Source organism: Entelurus aequoreus, linkage group LG03 (assembly GCF_033978785.1).
Source record: "Entelurus aequoreus isolate RoL-2023_Sb linkage group LG03, RoL_Eaeq_v1.1, whole genome shotgun sequence".
Taxonomy (NCBI): Eukaryota; Metazoa; Chordata; class Actinopteri; order Syngnathiformes; family Syngnathidae; genus Entelurus; species Entelurus aequoreus.
The window spans coordinates 35,560,071-35,579,792 of record NC_084733.1 but is presented as its reverse complement, the minus strand read 5'-3'; the positions used below and the strand labels follow the sequence as shown (position 1 = coordinate 35,579,792).

The following is a 19,722-nucleotide window of genomic DNA, read 5'->3' as shown; positions in this document are numbered from 1 at the left end:
GCTCCTAGCTCCATAGAACACGCCAATACAATTCAAACACCTGATCAACACACACAATCACTCAGCCCAAAAGACCGTTCACCTAACCCAAGGTTCATAAAGCTTATATATTTTTAAAAAGTTACGTACATACGCAAAAAAAAGTTGCGCACATACGGTCAAGCGATCAAATGTTTAGAAGCCAAAGCTGCATACTCACAGTAGCACGTCTGCGTCTTTGTCATCCAAATCAAAGTAATCCTGGTAAGAGTCTGTGTTGTCCCAGTTCTCTACAGGCGTCTGTGTATCGAAGTCAAAAGTCCTCCTGGTTAGAGTCTCTGTTATCCGAGTTCTTCCATCTTGACTGCATCTTTCGGGAATGTAAACAAAGAAGCGCCGGCTGTGTACTGTTGTTGCTGACTACGTTCGAAAAATACATCCATTTCGCACCGACAACTTTCTTCTTTGCTTGCTCAGCTTCCTTCTCCATAATGCAATGAACATGATTGCAACAGATTCACGAACACAGATGTCCAGAATACTGTGGAATTATGAAATGAAGCAACAGATTCACGAACACAGATGTCCAGAATACTGTGGAATTATGAAATGAAAACAGAGCTTTTTCGTATTGGCTTCAATGTGGAAGGCATACCCGTGTTCGCCGGGCTACGTCACGCGCATACGTCATCCTCAGAGGCGTTTCGAACCGGAAGTTTAGCGGCAAATTTAAAATGTCACTTTATAAGTTAACCCGGCCGTATTGGCATGTGTTATAATGTTAAGATTTCATCATTGATGTATAAACTATCAGACTGCGTGGTCGGTAGTAGTGGGTTTCAGTAGGCCTTTAAGAAAAACCTTTCTCAACCAGCTATTGCAAGGAATTTAGGGATTTCACCATCTACGCTCCGTAATATCATCAAAGGGTTCAGAGAATCTGGAGAAATCACTGCACGTAAGCAGCTAAGCCCGTGACCTTGGACCCATCAGGCTGTACTGCATCAACAAGCGACATCAGTGTGTAAAAGATATCACCACATGGGCTCAGGAACACTTCAGAAACCCACTGTCAGTAACTACAGTTGGTCGCTACATCTGTAAGTGCAAGTTAAAACTCTCCTATGCAAGGCGAAAACCGTTTATCAACAACACCCAGAAACGCCGTCGGCTTCGCTGGGCCTTAGCTCATCTAAGATGGACTGATACAAAGTGGAAAAGTGTTCTGTTGTCTGACGAGTCCACATTTCAAATTGTTTTTGGAAACTGTGGACGTCGTGTCCTCCGGACCAAAGAGGAAAAGAACCATCCGGATTGTTATAGGCGCAAAGTTGGAAAGCCAGCATCTGTGATGGTATGGGGGTGTATTAGTGCCCGAGACATGGGTAACTTACACATCTGTGAAAGCGCCATTAATGCTGAAAGGTACATACAGGTTTTGGAGCAACATATGTTGCCATCCAAGCAACGTTACCATAGACGCCCCTGCTTATTTCAGCAAGACAATGCCGAGCCACGTGTTACATCAACGTGGCTTCATAGTAAAAGAGTGCGGGTACTAGACTGACCTGCCTGTAGTCCAGACCTGTCTCCCATTGAAATTGTCCTGCGCATTATGAAGCCTAAAATACTATACAACGGAGACCCCCGGACTGTTGAACAACTTAACCTGTACATCAAGCAAGAATGGGAAAGAATTCCACCTGAGAAGCTTAAAAAATGTGTCTCCTCAGTTCCCAAACGTTTACTGAGTGTTGGTAAAAGGAAAGGCCATGTAACACAGTGGTGAACATGCCCTTTCCCAACTACTTTGGCACGCGTTGCAGCCATGAATTCTAAGTTAATTATTATTTGCAAAAAAAAAAAGTTTATGAGTTTGAACATCAAATATCTTGTCTTTGTAGTGCATTCAATTGAATATGGGTTGAAAAGGATTTGCAAATCATTGTATTCCCTTTATATTTACATCCAACACAATTTCCCAACTCATATGGAAACGGGGTTTGTATATGTATATATATATATATATGTATTTATATATATGTGTATATATATATGTGTGTGTATATATATATTTGTGTGTGTTTATATATATATGTTAATATATATGTATGTATGTATGTGCATATATGTTTGTATATATATAAATTGTTGATTGTCATATTTGTTACATGAAAAAAATCTAACTATTGTGGTTCGACATAAAATTTAACACTGTTTTAATTTTATCTTCATCCATCGCGGGGGGTGCTGGAGCCTATCTCAGCTACAATCGGGCGGAAGGCAGGGTACACCCTGGACAAGTCGCCACCTCATCGCAGGGCCAACACAGATAGACAGACAACATTCACACACTAGGGCCAATTTAGTGTTGCCAATCAACCTATCCCCAGGTGCATGTCTTTGGAGGTGGGAGGAAGCCGGAGTACCCGGAGGAAACCCACGCAGTTATGGGGAGAACATGCAAACTCCACACAGAAAGACCCCGAGCCCGGGATTGAACTCAGGACTACTCAGGACCTTCGTATTGTGAGGCAGATGCACTAACCCATGTTCCACCGTGCTGCCCTAATTTTATCTTTGTCCATTCATCCATCCATCTTCTTCCGCTTATCCGAGGTCAGGTCGCGGGGGCAGCAGCCTAAGCAGGGAAGCCCAGACTTCCCTCTCCCCAGCCACTTCGTCCAGCTCCTCCCGGGGGATTTTATCTTTGTGTTTTTTTTTAATTTATTTTCATGAGTGACAAAAAACCAATATGTGTATTCCATTTTATTGTTTCAAAATAATAATGAAATAAACATATTGTTTTTTGTTTTCAATTGTCATTAATGAAAAGAAAAAAATAAATGACCCAACATACACTGACCTTAATGCTTTAATCAACGCATATGGGTTTCATAGCGCGATAGTGTGTGAAAATAGCGAAGGAGCTGACGCCATTCGTATGTGGTCTGCTACCAGCCAATCGGCTTTGACGCGACAATGCGCATGTGCAGAAGCTTCGACACGTGGTTGGTGTAAACCACGCATGCAGACTGAAGCAGCGTTTCAGAAATGGCGGCCGGGGATGGCTTTTCTTCGCTGCAGCTCCCTTGCGTTTTTTCACCAAAATCACGGCAATACCTCGCAGTGTGTGCCCAGGACGGCAGACTTCGCATTTGGAACACAGACAGTAAAACACTTCACCAAGAATACGTACCTTCAGCTCATTTGAGTGCCACTTGTACATGCATACACTGGGGACCATGCCGGACAGTGAAGGTACGTGAGGCTCCGTCCCTTCAGTTAGCTCATAGGCTGCTGCGGCCTAAGCTAACTGGGTTACGTTGGCCTTTTACGATGACATATTGCCATGTTATGAGTATACACTTGCTTAGGGACTCTTATTATAATATAGAAGCAATTATATGCCTACTTTAAAAACGTTTGCTCGTGTATCCGTGATGTGAACAACAGCCACGTTAGCTATTAGCTGACTAGCTTCCACTGCTGCGCAGAAAGCACATGTCAGCTCCCACATGGGCGTTTAAAAACTGTTTAACCCTTTAACGTTATTTTATAAGTAGATGGCACAACACAATTACCAATGCCAACTACTGTTCACGGTTGATATAAACTATAATGTCATTTTAATGACGTTTATATAAGTTCACCAACGAACTTATGCCATTGTGACGCTCGTGACAGAGTAGGCATCCAAAGTGCATTAATAACTGAGTATCTGGTAAAAAAGATCAAATTAGTGAGACCTCGATTATCGACCTTCATTTTTGCATTTGTGTCGTCATATGTCGTCGATGTGCGTTACATTTGTACAGTGGTTTCGTAAAGGCAATTTTGAGTTTGTCAACGTGTTGCAGCAAGTGGGATGTGCCTTATTCTTATACTTTAATGTGGTCACCTAATTAACATGATAATAACTATTCTGTTTACCTGCGTTAATGGGCAATATAATGTATCAGTGACCCTGAAGTGATGCCTTGCTCAAAACATCTGAAGTTCTTCGGAAGCACAGGGCATCTCTTTGATTAGATATGTATTTAACCTTCATTGGCAACACTAAATTGGCCCTAGTGTGTGAATGTGAGTGTGGATGTTGTCTGTCTATCTGTGTTGGCTCTGTGATGAGGTGGCGACTTGTCCAGGGTGTACCGCGCCTTCCGTCCGATTGTAGCTAAGATAGGCTCCAGCGACCCCGAAGGGAATAAGCGGTAGAAAATGGATGGATGCATTTAACACGGGTTAGTGCGTGTGCCTCACAATACGAAGGTCCTGACTTAGTAGTCCTGAGTTCATTCCCGGGCTCGGGATCTTTCTGTGTGGAGTTTGCATGTTCTTCCCGTGACTGCGTGGGTTCCCTCCGGGTACTCCGGTTTCCTCCCACCTCCAAAGACATGCACCTGGGGATAGGTTGATTGGAACACTAAATTGGCCCTAGTGTGTGAATGTGAGTGTGAATGTTGTCTATCTGTGTTGGCCCTGCGATAAGTTGGAGACTTGTCCAGGGTGTACCCCGCCTTCCGCCCGAATGCAGCTGAGATAGGCTCCAGCACCACCCGCGACCCCAAAAGGGACAAGCGGTAGAAAATGGATGCATTGAATATATTGCATATCTTTAATGTACATTGAATATGAAACGTGGAATGTTTTTTCAGGAGGGACCTCAGAGGAAGAAGAGGAAATCAGAGGTGGGGCAGATGGAGGAGAAGGCAGACCTGTTGGCGATGGGCACGGCAGCAGGATCAGTGCTCATTTACAGTACAGCTAAGGGAGCGCTGCAGTGTACCCTGGTGAGCGTGTGTGGTCCTAATTTGTACTATTTAGGTTGTAATGATTTATTTGCGTGTATGCCATCGTCACCGTTTTGTTTTACCTCCATTCAAGTATTGTAAGGTAGTGCTATATGGTAAAACAAAATGCATCGTAATACGACAAACTTATGGTGTCTTGGAAAGTTTAAAAAATACTTAAATCCAATAATTTGAATTTTAAGGCCATAAAATGTCTACAATTCTGCTAAAATCTCAAAAAAAGGTCTTAAATATGATTTTGAAAGGTTTTTTGAGGACGCTATAACGTAACTACACAGCTGAACTAACTGAATTTATCGAACAGCACCAGCCATTGCTGTGCGCGCAGCGCTTATTTAGAATAGCAGCGGAGAAAACTTAACGAAAGCTCACAGCAAAGCCAAATTGCTTGCATAAGATGGGTAAGTAAAAGTTCAACAATTTGTGTCTCCTGAACGATCAATTTAATGCATGGTTAAACCCGGTGGAGGGAAACGTATAAAGTGTTTAGTTCCCAGATGTGCAGCTATCGAGGAGGGAAGCTGCTCAGTGGCCTTGTGGTTAGAGTGTCCCCCCCTGAGATCAGTAGGTCGAGAGTTCAAACCCCGGCCGAGTCATACCAAAGACTGTAAAAATGGGACCCATTACCTCCCTGCTTGGCACTCAACATCAAGGTTTGGAATTGGGGGTTAAATCACCAAAATGATTACCGGGCACGGCCACCGCTGCTGCTCACTGCATATTAAAAAATAACATGATTTATTAATGCCTTTTGACATATCAGGGCCATTTAATGATGACTTGACATTAAATTATTACATATGACACCTTTTTAAAGGCAAAAAACCTTCACATTTATTGTTAGAAAACATATTTGGAAACTTTTGACCAGCATTTGAGGTCAAAGCATAATTGTGTAACTACCATATTTTTCGGACTATAAGTCGCTCCGGAGTATACGTCGCACCGGCCGAAAATGCACAATAAAGAAGAAAAAAACCATATACGTCGCACTGGAGTATAAGTCGCATTTTTGGGGGAAATTTATTTGATAAAATCCAACAACAATAATAGACATTTGGAAGGCAATTTAAAATATATAGAAGAATAGTGAACAACAGGCTGAATAAGTGTACGCCATATGACGCACAAATAACCAACTGAGAACGTGCCTGGTATGTTAACGTAACATATTATGGTAAGAGTCATTCAAATAACTATAACATATAGAACATGCTATACGTTTACCAAACAATCTGTCACTCCCGATCGCTAAATAACATGACATCTTCCTCCTCGGTGTCGCTCCTGGTATGCCCCGCTAGCGTCCATTCTTTCTGCTGCTCGATCTCCGTTTTCTGGTGCATATTTCACTACGTCCAGCTTGTGATCTGCAGTATATGATTTCCTTTTCGGTGCCATTTTAGTTCAGTTCTTCTCAGTTTTTATAAGTTACCGCCAATGTTGATGTGATCCATTTTAATATCTCAGGAAGTAGCATATAGCAGTTAGCATTCCAATACCCACAATGCACTACTGCCATGACCCGCCCCCGCCGAATTCTTATTGGTTGGCGTGTGAGTGACGATTGCTGACGTGTGTGTGACGATTGCTGCCATTTGCTTCGTCGTTCACGCGAATGAGATAAATAATATTATTTGATATTTTACGGTAATGTGTTAATAATTTCACACATAAGTCGCTCCGGAGTATTCGTCGCACCCACGGCCAAACTATGAAAAAAACTGCGACTTATAGTCCGAAAAATAAGGTATATCAATAAGTGCATTATGCTTGTGCTTGCAAGGTACTTTTTTGAAACCTTCATTTTGTTAGTGCAGTCAGATTGGATGTGGCGCACCGCGTTATTGTGAAGGGGAATGTGTGCTGTGCTGCTGTTTTCAGCTTGACGAGTAAAGAGGCGACTCTTGAGGCTGTTAAAAAAAAAAGCGAGAGCCTCTCAAGTTGTGACCACTGTTTGTAAATTGATGTTACATTGATGATGATGTTGACAACACAAGCAGATGCGATGTGTTGTGAGTGTATGGATTGTTTTCGCTAGCTTTAGCATTGTCGTTGAATAGCTGTTTCAAGTGACCACGTCGACATTGTTTGGTTTAGCATGGGGCAAAGTACGTCAGGGATGAATCAGTGGTATCAAACACAATATTTTCCCAAACAAATGTTTCTTCGAACATTGACGTTTCACTCAAATGTATGTCAATTTCCATGATATTCTGCGTTTAACAGCAGATTCCGTTTTATTGGCCAATTATGTAACTCTGTCCTCTGTTATATTAATGCGGAAATCAAATATGCCCTATTGTTTTTACTTGAATTTAGTGATTATTGAATGGACATACTAGCGATGTGTCAAATAATAATTGGCAATAATGGTAAAATTCCTAACTTCTAGTGGGCGTCCTCTTTTTTTCACATAATCGCACCTCATCTCTTTCGCCGTCACAAGATCCGAAATTTGCATGCACGTTGCGTGGCCCATTAATCGTTTTTTGTCGATTGTTTTCGTAATAGTGAGAAGCCACAATTAAAATTTGATGAATTGTCCATCCCCACAAGGTATTAGTTGAAGGAACTGGTCAGTCAGATATTTTTTTTACCACCTTAAAACTTGACACAAACTGCACTGCACTCTTGTAACTTCGAGGTTCGGAGGAAATATTGGACAACAAATCAGTGATTGAAGTGACAAACTTGCCATCCAAACAATACCCTGCTTGTTGACACAAACATATGGAAACACATTTAATCTATGCTAGAGATGTCACGGTATGAACATTTCTTATTACGATTATTGTGACCGATATTATCGCGGTATTTTTAAATGTGCTCAAAATGTTCTAAAAATACTTCAACTGTAATCTTTTAACCAAGTTTTATTTAAAAACACAAACACATACAAAGTGATGTACTTAGTCGAATAAATATTATTGTAGATAAAAACACTGTTTCATGGACCTCAAGTAGAAATTCAATGTGCATATGAAAGCAACACAAGCATTATAAACAAAGTAATATGACAGACAAAAATAATATAAATAGAGTACCATGCCTTCTGTCCGAATGCAGCTGAGATAGGCTCCAGCACCCCCCGCGACCCCGAAAGGGACACGCGGTAGAAAATAGATGGACCATGATTGCCGCACACACACTAGGTGTGGGGAAATTATTCTCTGCATTTGACCCATCACACTTGATCACCCCCTGGGAGGTGAGGGGAGAAATGAGCAGCAGCAACGGTGGCTGCGCCCGGGAATCATTTTTGCTGATTTAACCCCCAATTCCAACCCTTGATGCTGAGTGCCAAGCAGGGAGGTAATGGGTCCCATTTTTATAGTCTTTATAAAATAAATGTGAAAATGGTGCCAGATAGCACTATAGAAATAAGAGATACTAATGTAAGACTTTTGAAAGATGGCACCTGATGGCCATTGCAAGAAAAAGTATGTGAACTCTTTGGGATTACTTGTATTTCTGTATAATTTGGGCATAACATGATTTCTGAATTTCTTTTAAGTCACAGCAATAGACAAACAGTCTTCTTAAACTAATACTGCACATACAATTGTATGTTTTCATGTTTTTTTTTTAACACAACTTGTAAACATTCACAGTGCCGGTATGGAAAAAAGTATGTGAACCCCTAAACTTACGACTTCTCTAAGAGTCAATTGAAGCCAGGAGTCAGCCAACCTGGTGTCCAACAAATGTGATGAGATTACAGGTGTTCGTTAAAGCTGCCCTGCCCTATAAAAAAACACACACCAGTTTTGAGTTCTCTGTTCTCAAGAAGTATTGCCTGATGTGAACAGTTGCTTAGCACAAAAGCGCTCTTTGAAAACCTACGATCAAGAATCGTTGACTTACATGAAGCTGGAAAGGGTTACAAAAGTATCTCTGAAAGCCTTGATGTTCATGTGTCTGCAGTAAGACAGTGTTGGTGCTAGGAATTTTCAAAATGGGGTCCCAAGGATCCCATCAAGTCATAAAAATGGGGTCCCAGGGATCCCATCAAGTCATAAAAATTGGGTACCACAGTAAATTTTGTGTCCCTCTTTTTTTAAATTTGAAAACAAATGATAAATGTATGCATTATTCCGTTATCTCACATTTTATATTGTGTTTTGGAAAAAGGTTGTCATAAATGTTACTTAATTCATTTAAAAAAATACAAAAGAAAACACATATTTATGCATATGTAAATGTATTCAGTTATAAACATTCATTCACTTTCTTCCTTCCTTCATGGGTCTAAACTTTACCGCTGCCGGTAGTTTTTTCTATATTTGTATATTTATTTAGTGTATTTATTTGAGTATTAAAATGTAAAGTTTTTTGCTTTGGTAATGAAATTATGATAATCGTGTGCCAGGGCATACATACATTATTTAACGCTTAAATCTCTAGTCTACATCAACTTCAGATCTATCCGTCAATTCTAGTTTTTTTTCTTTTGTTTCTTTGTTTTTTTTTGTTTTCTGCCCTTGTTAGCAAAGAAAACTGTTTTTTTTATTGCAAACACACAATATGCAAAATCTTCCACAAAAAATATTTTTCTAAGTGGAATATTTGATGTGAAGTAATCAGAGCCTAGGATTAGGGTTGGGTATCGAGTATCGATTGGAACCGGGACTAACTTTCCGATTCTCCCGGTATCGTTCAAAAGTTTAAATTTCGATTCCTATTTTTGATACCCAGTCCGCCGACCGGAAAAAAAAAAAAAAAAGTCAGCCGAACCGGAAGAAGAAGCCGCTGAGCACCAACGAAGAAGCGCCCACCGCCGGAAGTGTCAGCATAGCCGAGCGAGTCAGTCAAGCTCAAGCATGGATAGCGGGCGTCAGCGGTCGAAAGTGTGGCTTTACTTTACAAAAAAAATGAAAAAACAGAGCTCCATGTCCATCAAGAAACGAGTGGAGAGAGAGCTGCAGATGTACCAGGACGTTCCACCGATACTTATGTCTGACGACCCTGCTGCATGGTGGTGGAACCAACAAAAGACTTATCCTTTGCTGTCAGATCGCGCTTTCTCCTATTTATGCGTTCAAGCTTCTTCCACACCCAGCGAATGTGTATTATCCACAGCAGGAGACACTATCTGTCCAGAACGCTCACGCATCCTGCCTGAGAAGGCGGATATGGTCATTTTCCTAAACAAGAACTGTCTCTGATTTTATACTGTACCTGCTGCTAATCTGGACTGGGTTTTGCAAGTTGTTTCTTATTGTTTATTTGCTTTTCTGCCCCAGGTTAGCCCATCAGTGGGAGCACGGTAACATGTTTAAGTACCTGCAGCATCATACACTTGTGTGTGTAAATGTGTTTTCATGAGGTTTTCAAAAATAAAGCTCTCTTGAGGAAAGTGTACCCCTGGGAAAATGTATTCATAATTTATAATATTTATATTCAAGTTCATAGATTTGATATTTATATTCTAGTTGAAAACAGCCCTGTGAGGAATTTATAGTAAAGTTCATAAAAAGTTAATAGAATTAAAATTGATGGAGAATGTCAGACTATTTCATTCAGAAAGACTGTAGGTTAGCTAGCTCATTTAAAATATCCTAAACTTTTTTTTGACCCTGCCTCTTAAAAGAATCGGAATCGAGAATCGCCGAGAATCGTCAGGAATCGGAATCGAAACAAAGAACCGGAATCGGAATCGTTCGAATTCAAACGATACCCAACCCTACCTAGGATTAGGGATGTCCCGATACAACTTTTTCACTTCCGATACGATACCGATATTGTAGCTTTGAGTATTGGCCGATACCGATATCAATACGATACGATATAGGCACGAATCATACATATATTTATTCCTTATTTTGTTGTGTGGAATGTTAGAAAAGGCTTGATAAAATGATGTTACTGTTACTGATGTTGTAGTGTTAAAACAGAAAACAATAGTCAGCAAGAGTAGGTATAGGAAAAACTGACCCATTTATTATTAACCAATTGGTTACATAAATTTGAACCTTCAACATAAAAGTATTACCTCAACAAATCCAATAAAAACAAAATGTTATATTTAAAGTGCAAAATAACCACTAATACCAACATAAGTATACAATTGAATAGAATTAATAAAAAATAAATGAAAAGACCCTGAAAAATAACCTAAATAAATCCAATTAAAAAAAAAAAAATAAAAAACGTTTTAAAGTGCAAACAATTCAAGTTCACTTCAGTTATTTTTTTACTGTCAGCATATGTTGGAAACAACTGTGGGCAGGGACAAAAACAACACAATATTGTCCACTGTCCAACTGCTTTAAGTTAAGAGTTCACAGCTCCAGTTTCACTGACTGACTGTGCCCAAAACAATGTAGTAATTACTCTTAGTAATCACTGAAGAATAGTGTAAACACAATAAACATATCACTCTCATAACAAGAGCATAAAACAAATAATAATCAGTCAGTGCTGACTACCCTTACGACTCCTCCTCCTCCTTCTCCACTTTCTGCAGTCCGAGCATAATGTGGAGATTTTTTTTTAAGAAGATAAGCATTTCGGCATGCTGTGCGGCAATACACTTTTTAACCTCTTCGTGCATCAGGGGTATAGTTTTGTCTACAATGTAGTGGCGGCTAGGAATAATGTAGCGAGGTTCGAGGTGCTCCATTAAGCGTTTTAACCCGGCATTACTCACCACCGACAGGGGCTGGTCATCAAGCACAATAAACTGGGCTATCTTTTCTGTTATGGCCATTGCCTTTTTGCTGTCCCGTGGTAGTTTGTCACGTCTTGCAAAGCTTTCAGCCAGCGTGGGTTGCTGAAGCGAGCCAGAGGTTTGTTGCTTCGCCTTGCTGCTCTCGCCAAAATCCTCATGTTCTTTTTTGTGGTGTTTTTTCAAATGTGTGATGAGGTTGCTTGTATTGAACCTTCCCGGTTCTGTCCCTCCACGGGACACTTGCGCCTGACAAATGTTGCATTTAGCGGCAACGTCTTTGTCCGAGTTTCCGTTAAAATACTTCCACACAGCCGACATCACTACACTTTGCTGCAAGCACACGTGTTGTCGTTGTTGTGATCACATGGGCTGTGCATGCTGGATCAGAGACGCTCTTCTTCCGCGGCCGGCACCAGCGTTAATTAAGGGGCATTGTCGCTACCTACTGTGTTGGAGTGTGATCAAACCAGAGTCACCTATTATAGACGTGCCGCAGCGGTAAATGGACAGCTTATATCAGAGCGCTTATATCAGAGTTTTTAGATTCAGTCCGATAAAATCCGATATTCACTTTTTTGGCTAATATCGGACTGATTTCCGATATCAATATCGGATCGGGACATCCCTACCTAGGATAGGTCAATAATTCATAAAAACATTGATTTTGATTCAATATTATGTTTTGAGCAATGGCAGTTTTAAAGAAAAAAACAGCTTTGTTTTATTAGTCAGCATTGCAACTTTTTCTAAATTACATTTCACCTGTAAGCTTTTTTTATTCCAACTTTGTTTTTGTTTATTTTAATAGTATTTTTAGAATGTGCCGTGGGCCTTAAAAACATTAGCTGCGGGCCGCAAATGGCTTCCGGGCCATACTTTTGACACCCCTGCTATAGAAAATAAAAAATTAAATCTGATAAGTCTTATCGATAAAAAGCAGAGCCTGGCGACGCTTGCGTGTTTATCATAACGCACAGTCAGCATCTCTGCTAAAGTAAACAATGACGGGGATGACGTCACTGTCAGCGATGCGAGCAATACTTATTAACTTGTCAGCCACTTCTCCAAGAGACTCCTTTTGAACACTCCTCGCACATTAAAATTTCAAAAGGCACATATTTGCCCCGTTTGTTGACATGCAAAGTATGTTTTTGGGGTGAAGGAGTCTGGTCGGGTGCTGGTTAGCTTGAAGCTAACAGCTAACCTGTCACCATCCTCAAACATTGTCGATCCAGCGGGAAATAAAAGTGAAGTTTTTATGGATTCACAGACTAAAACAACTAATTTACAGGAGACATGGCACAGGATGAAGTTAAAAAGGTTGACTTTACACTCACCTTAGTGTTGACCATGTTTACCAAGTTGTCCGAGTGCAAACTGAGGCAGTATTTGATAAACCTTTCGTCAAATCAAAATTTAAGAAATTCATTACTTAGAAGACAACCAATAAAAACGCGGAGAAGGCCGCGTGGGTAAAAAAAGAATCTGCTACTCCGCGGATTTCCCAAAATGTGCGTCCTTTCTGATTTCAATGCGTAATTATACACAAAAAGTGTGTTAATGCCAACAGTAAAGATTGTTTACAAATGGAGAAAGTTCAGCACTGTTGCTACTCTCCCTGGGTGTGGTCATCCTGTAAAGATGACCGCAAGAGCACGGGGTAGAATGCTCAATGAATTGAAAAATAATCAAATGATAAATGGGTTATACTTGTATAGCGCTTTTCTACCTTCACGGTACTCAAAGCGCTTTGACAGTATTTCCACATTCACCCATTCACACACACATTGACACACTGATGGCGGGAGCTGCCATGCAAGGCGCTAACCAGCACCCATCAGGAGCACGGGTGAAGTGTCTTGCCCAAGGACACAACGGACGTGACTAGGTTGGTAGAAGGTGGGGATTGAACCCCAGTAACCAGCAACCCTCCGATTGCTGGCACGGCCACTCTCCAACTTCGCCACGCCGTCCCCAATCAAAGAGTGTCAACTAAAGACCTACAAAAATCTCTGGCTAATCTCATGTTAACATTTTTGTTGACCAAGCAAAAATAAGGAAAACATCAAACGAGTGGAGTTCATAGAAAGACACCACAGAGGAAGCTACCATTGTCAAAGAAAAATTTTGCTGCATGTTTGAAGTTTGCAAAAGAGCACCTAGATATTCCACAGCACTACTGGTAAAATATTCTGTGGAAAAATGAAACCAAAATTGAGTTGTTTGAGATGAACACACAACGCTATGTGTGGAGAAAAAAAGACACAGCTCACCAACTTCCAAACCTTCTCCCAACGGATAATGATTTAAACCATTTATCATCACCAAGATGTTACTGCTTGCTTCAATCTAACTTCATTTGACACTCAAGGTATTTTGAGAAGAAAAAATTAGAGGCACATCATGTTTTTACATCTGAGAGGTCCACAAATAAAATGTTAATCGGTGAAAGACAAAGTTGGATTTATTCGTCCATCGATAACGTATTTAATTGACATAAGTGCCGTGCTGCTGTGATCGTGATTTTAATTTAAAAAAGGTTAAGTTTGTTTGCAGTTGATTTCCTGCTACTAATATTAGTCTCGTGTGCAGTTGTTTATGGTGTTAAAGGCCTACTGAAATGAAATGTTCTTATTTAAACGGGGATAGCAGGTCCATTCTATGTGTAATACTTGATCATTTCGCGATATTGCCATATTTTTGCAGAAATGATTTAGTAGAGAACATCGACGATGAAGTTAGCAACTTTTGGTCGCTGATAAAAAAGCCTTGCCTGTACCGGAAGTAGCGTGACGTCACAGGTTGTGGAGCGCCTCACATCTGCACATTGTTTACAATCATTCCCACCAGCAGCGAGATCGATTCGGACCGAGAAAGCGACGATTACCCCATTAATTATAGCGAGGATGAAAGATTTGTGGATCAGGAAAGTGAGAGTGAAGGATTAGAGTGCAGTGCAGGACGCCAGGATGTATCTTTTTTCGCTCTGACCGTAACTTAGGTACAAGGGCTCATTGGATTCCACACTTTCTCCTTTTTTATTGTGGATCACGGATTTGTATTTTAAACCACCTCGGATACTATATCCTCTTGAAAATGAGAGTCGAGAACGCGAAATGGACTTTCACAGTGACTTTTATCTCCACGACAATACATCGGCGAAACACTTTAGCTACGGAGCTAACGTGATAGCATCGTGCTTAACTGCGGATAGAAACAGAAGAAACATGCCCCTTACTGGAAGGATAGACCGAAGATCAACAATACTACTATTACTTTTATTATCAGGAGACACAGAACCAAACCCTGGACCTGTAACCACACGGTTAATGCTGTCCCGCCTGGCGAAGCCTAGCAATGCTGTTGCTAACGACGCCATTGAAGCTAACTTAGCTACGGGACCTCGACAGAGCTATGCTAAAAACAGTAGCTCTCCACCTACGCCAGCCCTCATCTGCTCATCCCCACCCGTGCTCACCTGCGTTCCAGCGATCGACGGCGCGGTGGAGGACTTCACCACCATCATCACCACCATCATCGGTGCGGTCGGCGGCTAGCGTCGGATAGCGCGTCTGCTATCCGACTCAAAGTCCTCCTGGTTGTGTTGCTGTAGCCAGCCTCTAATACACCGATCCCACCTACAGCTTTCTTCTTTGCTGTCTTCATTGTTCATTAAACAAATTGCAAAAGATTAACCAACACAGATGTCCAGAATACTGTGGAATTTTGCGATGAAAACAGACGACTTAATAACTGGCTACCGTGCTGTTCCAAAATGTCTGCTACAATCCGTGACGTCACGCGCAAACGTCATCATACCGAGACGTTTTCAGCCGGATATTTCCCGGGAAATTTAAAATTGCACTTAATAAGTTAACCCGGCCGTATTGGCATGTGTTGCAATGTTAAGATTTCATCATTGCTATATAAACTATCAGACTGTGTAGTCGGTAGTAGTGGGTTTCAGTAGACCTTTAAGTTCATATTTTCTCATTATTTAGCTATAATTGTCCCTGTTAAGCAATGTTTGCTAGTGATATTAAGATTCAGTATATTCTGTTATCCTATGAAAGATTTATTCGTCCAGTTCAGGGGTCGGGAACCTTTTTGGCAGAGAGCCATGAAAGCCAAATATTTTAAAATGTATTTCCGTGAGATCGATATCTTTTTTTAAATACTGAATACAACTAAATGCATGCTTTTTAAGTAAGACCAACACTTTTAGAGTATGATACATCTCTTATTCTTTTTAATAATGTTTTTTGAAGCTAACCAATAATGAATAAAATACTTCTTACCATTAATGCAACTTCTTGAACAGGTGCGGTAGAAAACTGATGGATGGATTAAAATTCATGAGAATGTTTTATATTTTGAACGTTATTCTGAACACTGATTACCAGCGGAATTATTAATTACTTATCGTGTTAAGCAATGTCAGCTAAGATTTATCTGAGAGCCAGATGCAGTCATCAAAAGAGCCACATTTGGCTTGAGAGCCATAGGTTCCCTACCCCTGGTCTAGTTTACTAATATTCCATCCATCCATTTTCTACCGCTTATTCCCTTCGGGGTCGCTGGAGCCTATCTCAGCTACAATCGGGCTACTATCTCAGCTACAATCAGGTTACTAATATTATTCAGGATATTTTCTTGATGCTAACCATTAGCACCAAAGACGCTATAATGTCATCTGTGTCAAATGAAGCACTTTGCTTTCCTGCACAACAACTAAGCTTTTAGTTTCTGTTGTGAAAATTGACAATGAAAATACGGTGAATTGGACTAACAATCACAATATTTATTACCAGGACTTAGCATGACGTTAGTTTATTTGCACAACCTGGTCTGTCGTTATACTTAGGCGTAGCAACCACAAAAGATCAAACTAATGCGATCTCTTGTCCATTTCTTACGTTTAATTCTGCTATCAAATACTACTGATACAGTAAACTCAATTGCATTGCAGAAAGTTTCTCATACAAATCAAACGTTCCAACAAACATTTCACAAAGTGATCACTGCAGACACAAGCATGGTCCTATCGTATTCCACACGATGATTAAAGTAACATTTTTAAGAGTCATTTCCTTGGACGCACTTTTGTTTTTTTTACCTGACTTTATGAACAACTTCTTTCGGACTCTATGAAAGTTCTTTCCTATTTCTCTATTTGAATGACTGGAACACCCACGAACAGAACAGCGATACAGCATTTTCTGCTCAAAATCTACACTCGCTCCTTTTAATGCTACGTTCAAGCTGCTTGGCCATCGTGTGAATTAAGCTGCCAAGAAGAAAAACGGATATGACGTCATATGCAACCCACCTATAGAAAGTGTCCTCTTATTCTTCCTCAAAGAGTGCTCACATGCCTGAATGAGGTCACAACCCTCATAGTATATTACCCGAGTGGGCATTGCTACAGGATAGAGTTGCCAAATGGGAAACGATTTCTGAGTTCTTTGCATGCATATTATATAATTTTACATTACTCCTCAATGATAATGTTAGTAAATTATCTACTAAAAATTATGTAGTACATTTAAGTGTCAAAAAGACAGCTAAAAGGTGTTGGTAGATGATAATAAGTGTTACTTTAAAATCTAGCGTAGAAATGCACCTAGTGGCAGAAATGTAGTCTTGATTTTCAAAATGTTCTATCGAGGTTGCGTTGCAGCACTTCAGGCTGAGAGAAAATTGACTTTTTTTTCATTTGTATTCCTGTTAATTTTCCTCAAAGGGTGCTCATATGACTGAAAATGAAGCAATGCATTACTCTTCACTTGTTCTTGCACACTGTTAATACTTAGTTTCCATGTTGTTCTTCACTAAACTTCCTTTCTCCATTCTTTCTTTCAGGATGGAGGCCATAGTGGAGGAGTGAATTGTGTCCATTGGCACCCTGAAGACAGTTTATTGTATAGTGGCTCAGATGATACAAATATTGTGGAGTGGGACCTGCAGACAGGCAAGACACGGAGGTCAGTATTAAAACAATCAAAGAGTGATATGGTATTCTGCCAATATTTGAACAAAACGGCAAGCCTTTAACAGTGTATTCAAATACATTCATACATAGTCACTTTTCTCTTTGGCACAAACGGTATTAAAGAACAATGCATGTTGTAGCCAAATATGCATTTCTTTCACATGTCCAACACATGACATTATTAAAACATTTATCTTCTAAGAGTAAAAGTTGATAAAGAAAAAAAGTAACTTCCATGCTTTCTTGTAGAGTTAATTTGTAGTGTATCAGTCAAATTATTTGCTTCATTTCAAAAAGCACGTACCTTTTTTCCTAGTATGGAAGAAAAGTATATTAATTCTTTATTTTGCCGTAATCAGGCGTGTTAAGTGTCCGCAAAATGCGGAAATCAGCATTTTTAATAACCAATTTTTGCGTCAAAATATCACCTCTGCGATGTTATATTTAAATATCATTACAAATAGGATATAAACATTTGTTGAACGCTGGCCTTAGCCCAGGTACTCGCTTGCTTTTTCTCTTGCTTAAACAACGCACTGTGTTGCAGGACGGGGAGACAATCAGGAGCACCGAAACAAGCTAGCTAGTTAGCTTGTTGTCACCTCTGTTCGCTCTTCGAACCACAACGTTTACAGCTGTCCACTTAGGTGCTAATCATAGTTGGATGTTTGCAACTTGAACACTTAGTTCTAAAACGGTTGTATTTCTAGAGTATTAGTAGCCAGCGAGTAGGAATATTTTTGACGTGACTGATTGTAAACAGAGGTCACAACACTGGAAGTATATTAACCGAGAGGGCATGGTTACAGGATAGAGATGCAAATGGGAAACATTTTTTTGACTTTTTTGCATGCATGTTATATAATTTTACATTACATTTTCTATGATAATACTGTCAGTAAATGATCTGAAAAAAATTCTGTGGTACCATACATGGGAAATGTAAGTGTCAAAAAGACAGCCAAAAGAGGTTGGTAGATGAGATTAAATCTAAAGGTAAAATATAGTGTAGAAATGCACCCAAAAGGAAATCTAGTTTTGCTTTTCTACTTTTCCTTTCGGGGTTTGCGTGGCAGCATTTTGTGCTTATAGAAATGTTCTCTTCATGTATGCTTTTTGGCAGTTTGTATACATTAATTGTAAGTTTAGGCGAATTTTATAACTGTCTGCATTATTTACAATAAATAATCTATTACTGACTTTAACTAATCGATTTTACAATCGCCCATGTCAGATTTTGCGTGCATCTACAAATTGATTTCCCCCACCACTACTTTCTACACAGTAAATGGAAGGCAGACCGTGCTGCAGTGACCAGTTTGTGTGTGAGTCCAGATGGTAAATTGCTGCTTTCAGCCGGACAGACCATCAAGATGTGGGACTTGGACACCAAGGAAGTTTACAGAGTGAGTGTCTTCGCTATTACATTTGTGAATGGGACTGACGTCAATTAAAATATGTAAGAAACATTTTTGATTGTTACGCCAAATTAGGAATAATGCTGATTGGGGAATATATACATGTGATTGAGAAGTAGAAGGAAAAACAAACTTGTAATGCATTATCCACTGTTTTCCACTTCAGCGGAATAGTGTTTAGACTTGGACTTAATAATCCACCCTGTTGTTTCTACTCTTATTTTAGGGATACACAATCGACATGAAATTGACATTGAGGTTTTATTTACTGCAATAACATAACTAGGGCTGGGCGGTATACTGGTATTACGAGTTATACTGGTATATTTTAGAAATAAATATGTAATTGAGACGATACCGCCAAACCGATATGAAATATCTATTGACACTGCCTTTGATAGTTACTCCCGCCATTTATTCGCACTTCATCAAATTTCTTCACTTTCACATTCAGAGCACTGGGCAGAAATCACATCGCGTCAACACCCGCTGCGGGCCTTCACAATGCTTTGTTTTGATTGTGTGAAAGCAATTATATAGATAAGATTCTATTAACAGTCGGATTCCCCAGATCCGTACCAGATCAGACCGCTAGCGTTACGCTTGATGTTACATGGTACGCTACTTTTGCAATGGTTTTATGTCAACAAGACAGCGTCAGACGCACAGTTAGTTCAATGCGAGAAATATCTGCCCAAATGCAGCTGGGATAGGCTCCAGCACCCCCCGCAACCCAGAGAGGGACAAGCGGTAGAAAATATAATATAATGAAAGTAACAACCAGCACCTCACTAAAATGAACTTAATATCAAATAGGAAGCAACATCACACAGTGACAGCAGACAACAC

The 19,722-nt window shown here is 40.1% G+C and overlaps 1 protein-coding gene across 1 annotated transcript in view; it reads left to right on the top strand.

The window, feature by feature from the left end:
- Positions 1–2,956: 2,956 nt before the first annotated feature.
- The window catches only part of wdr43 (WD repeat domain 43), a 44,515-nt gene continuing 27,749 nt past the window's right edge, over positions 2,957–19,722 (top strand). The window contains exons 1-4 of the mRNA XM_062041725.1: positions 2,957–3,240; positions 4,635–4,769; positions 17,326–17,447; positions 18,741–18,861. Coding sequence (XP_061897709.1) covers positions 3,034–3,240; positions 4,635–4,769; positions 17,326–17,447; positions 18,741–18,861 — 585 coding nt within the window. The 5' untranslated portion in view covers positions 2,957–3,033. The remainder of the gene's footprint in view (positions 3,241–4,634; positions 4,770–17,325; positions 17,448–18,740; positions 18,862–19,722) is intronic.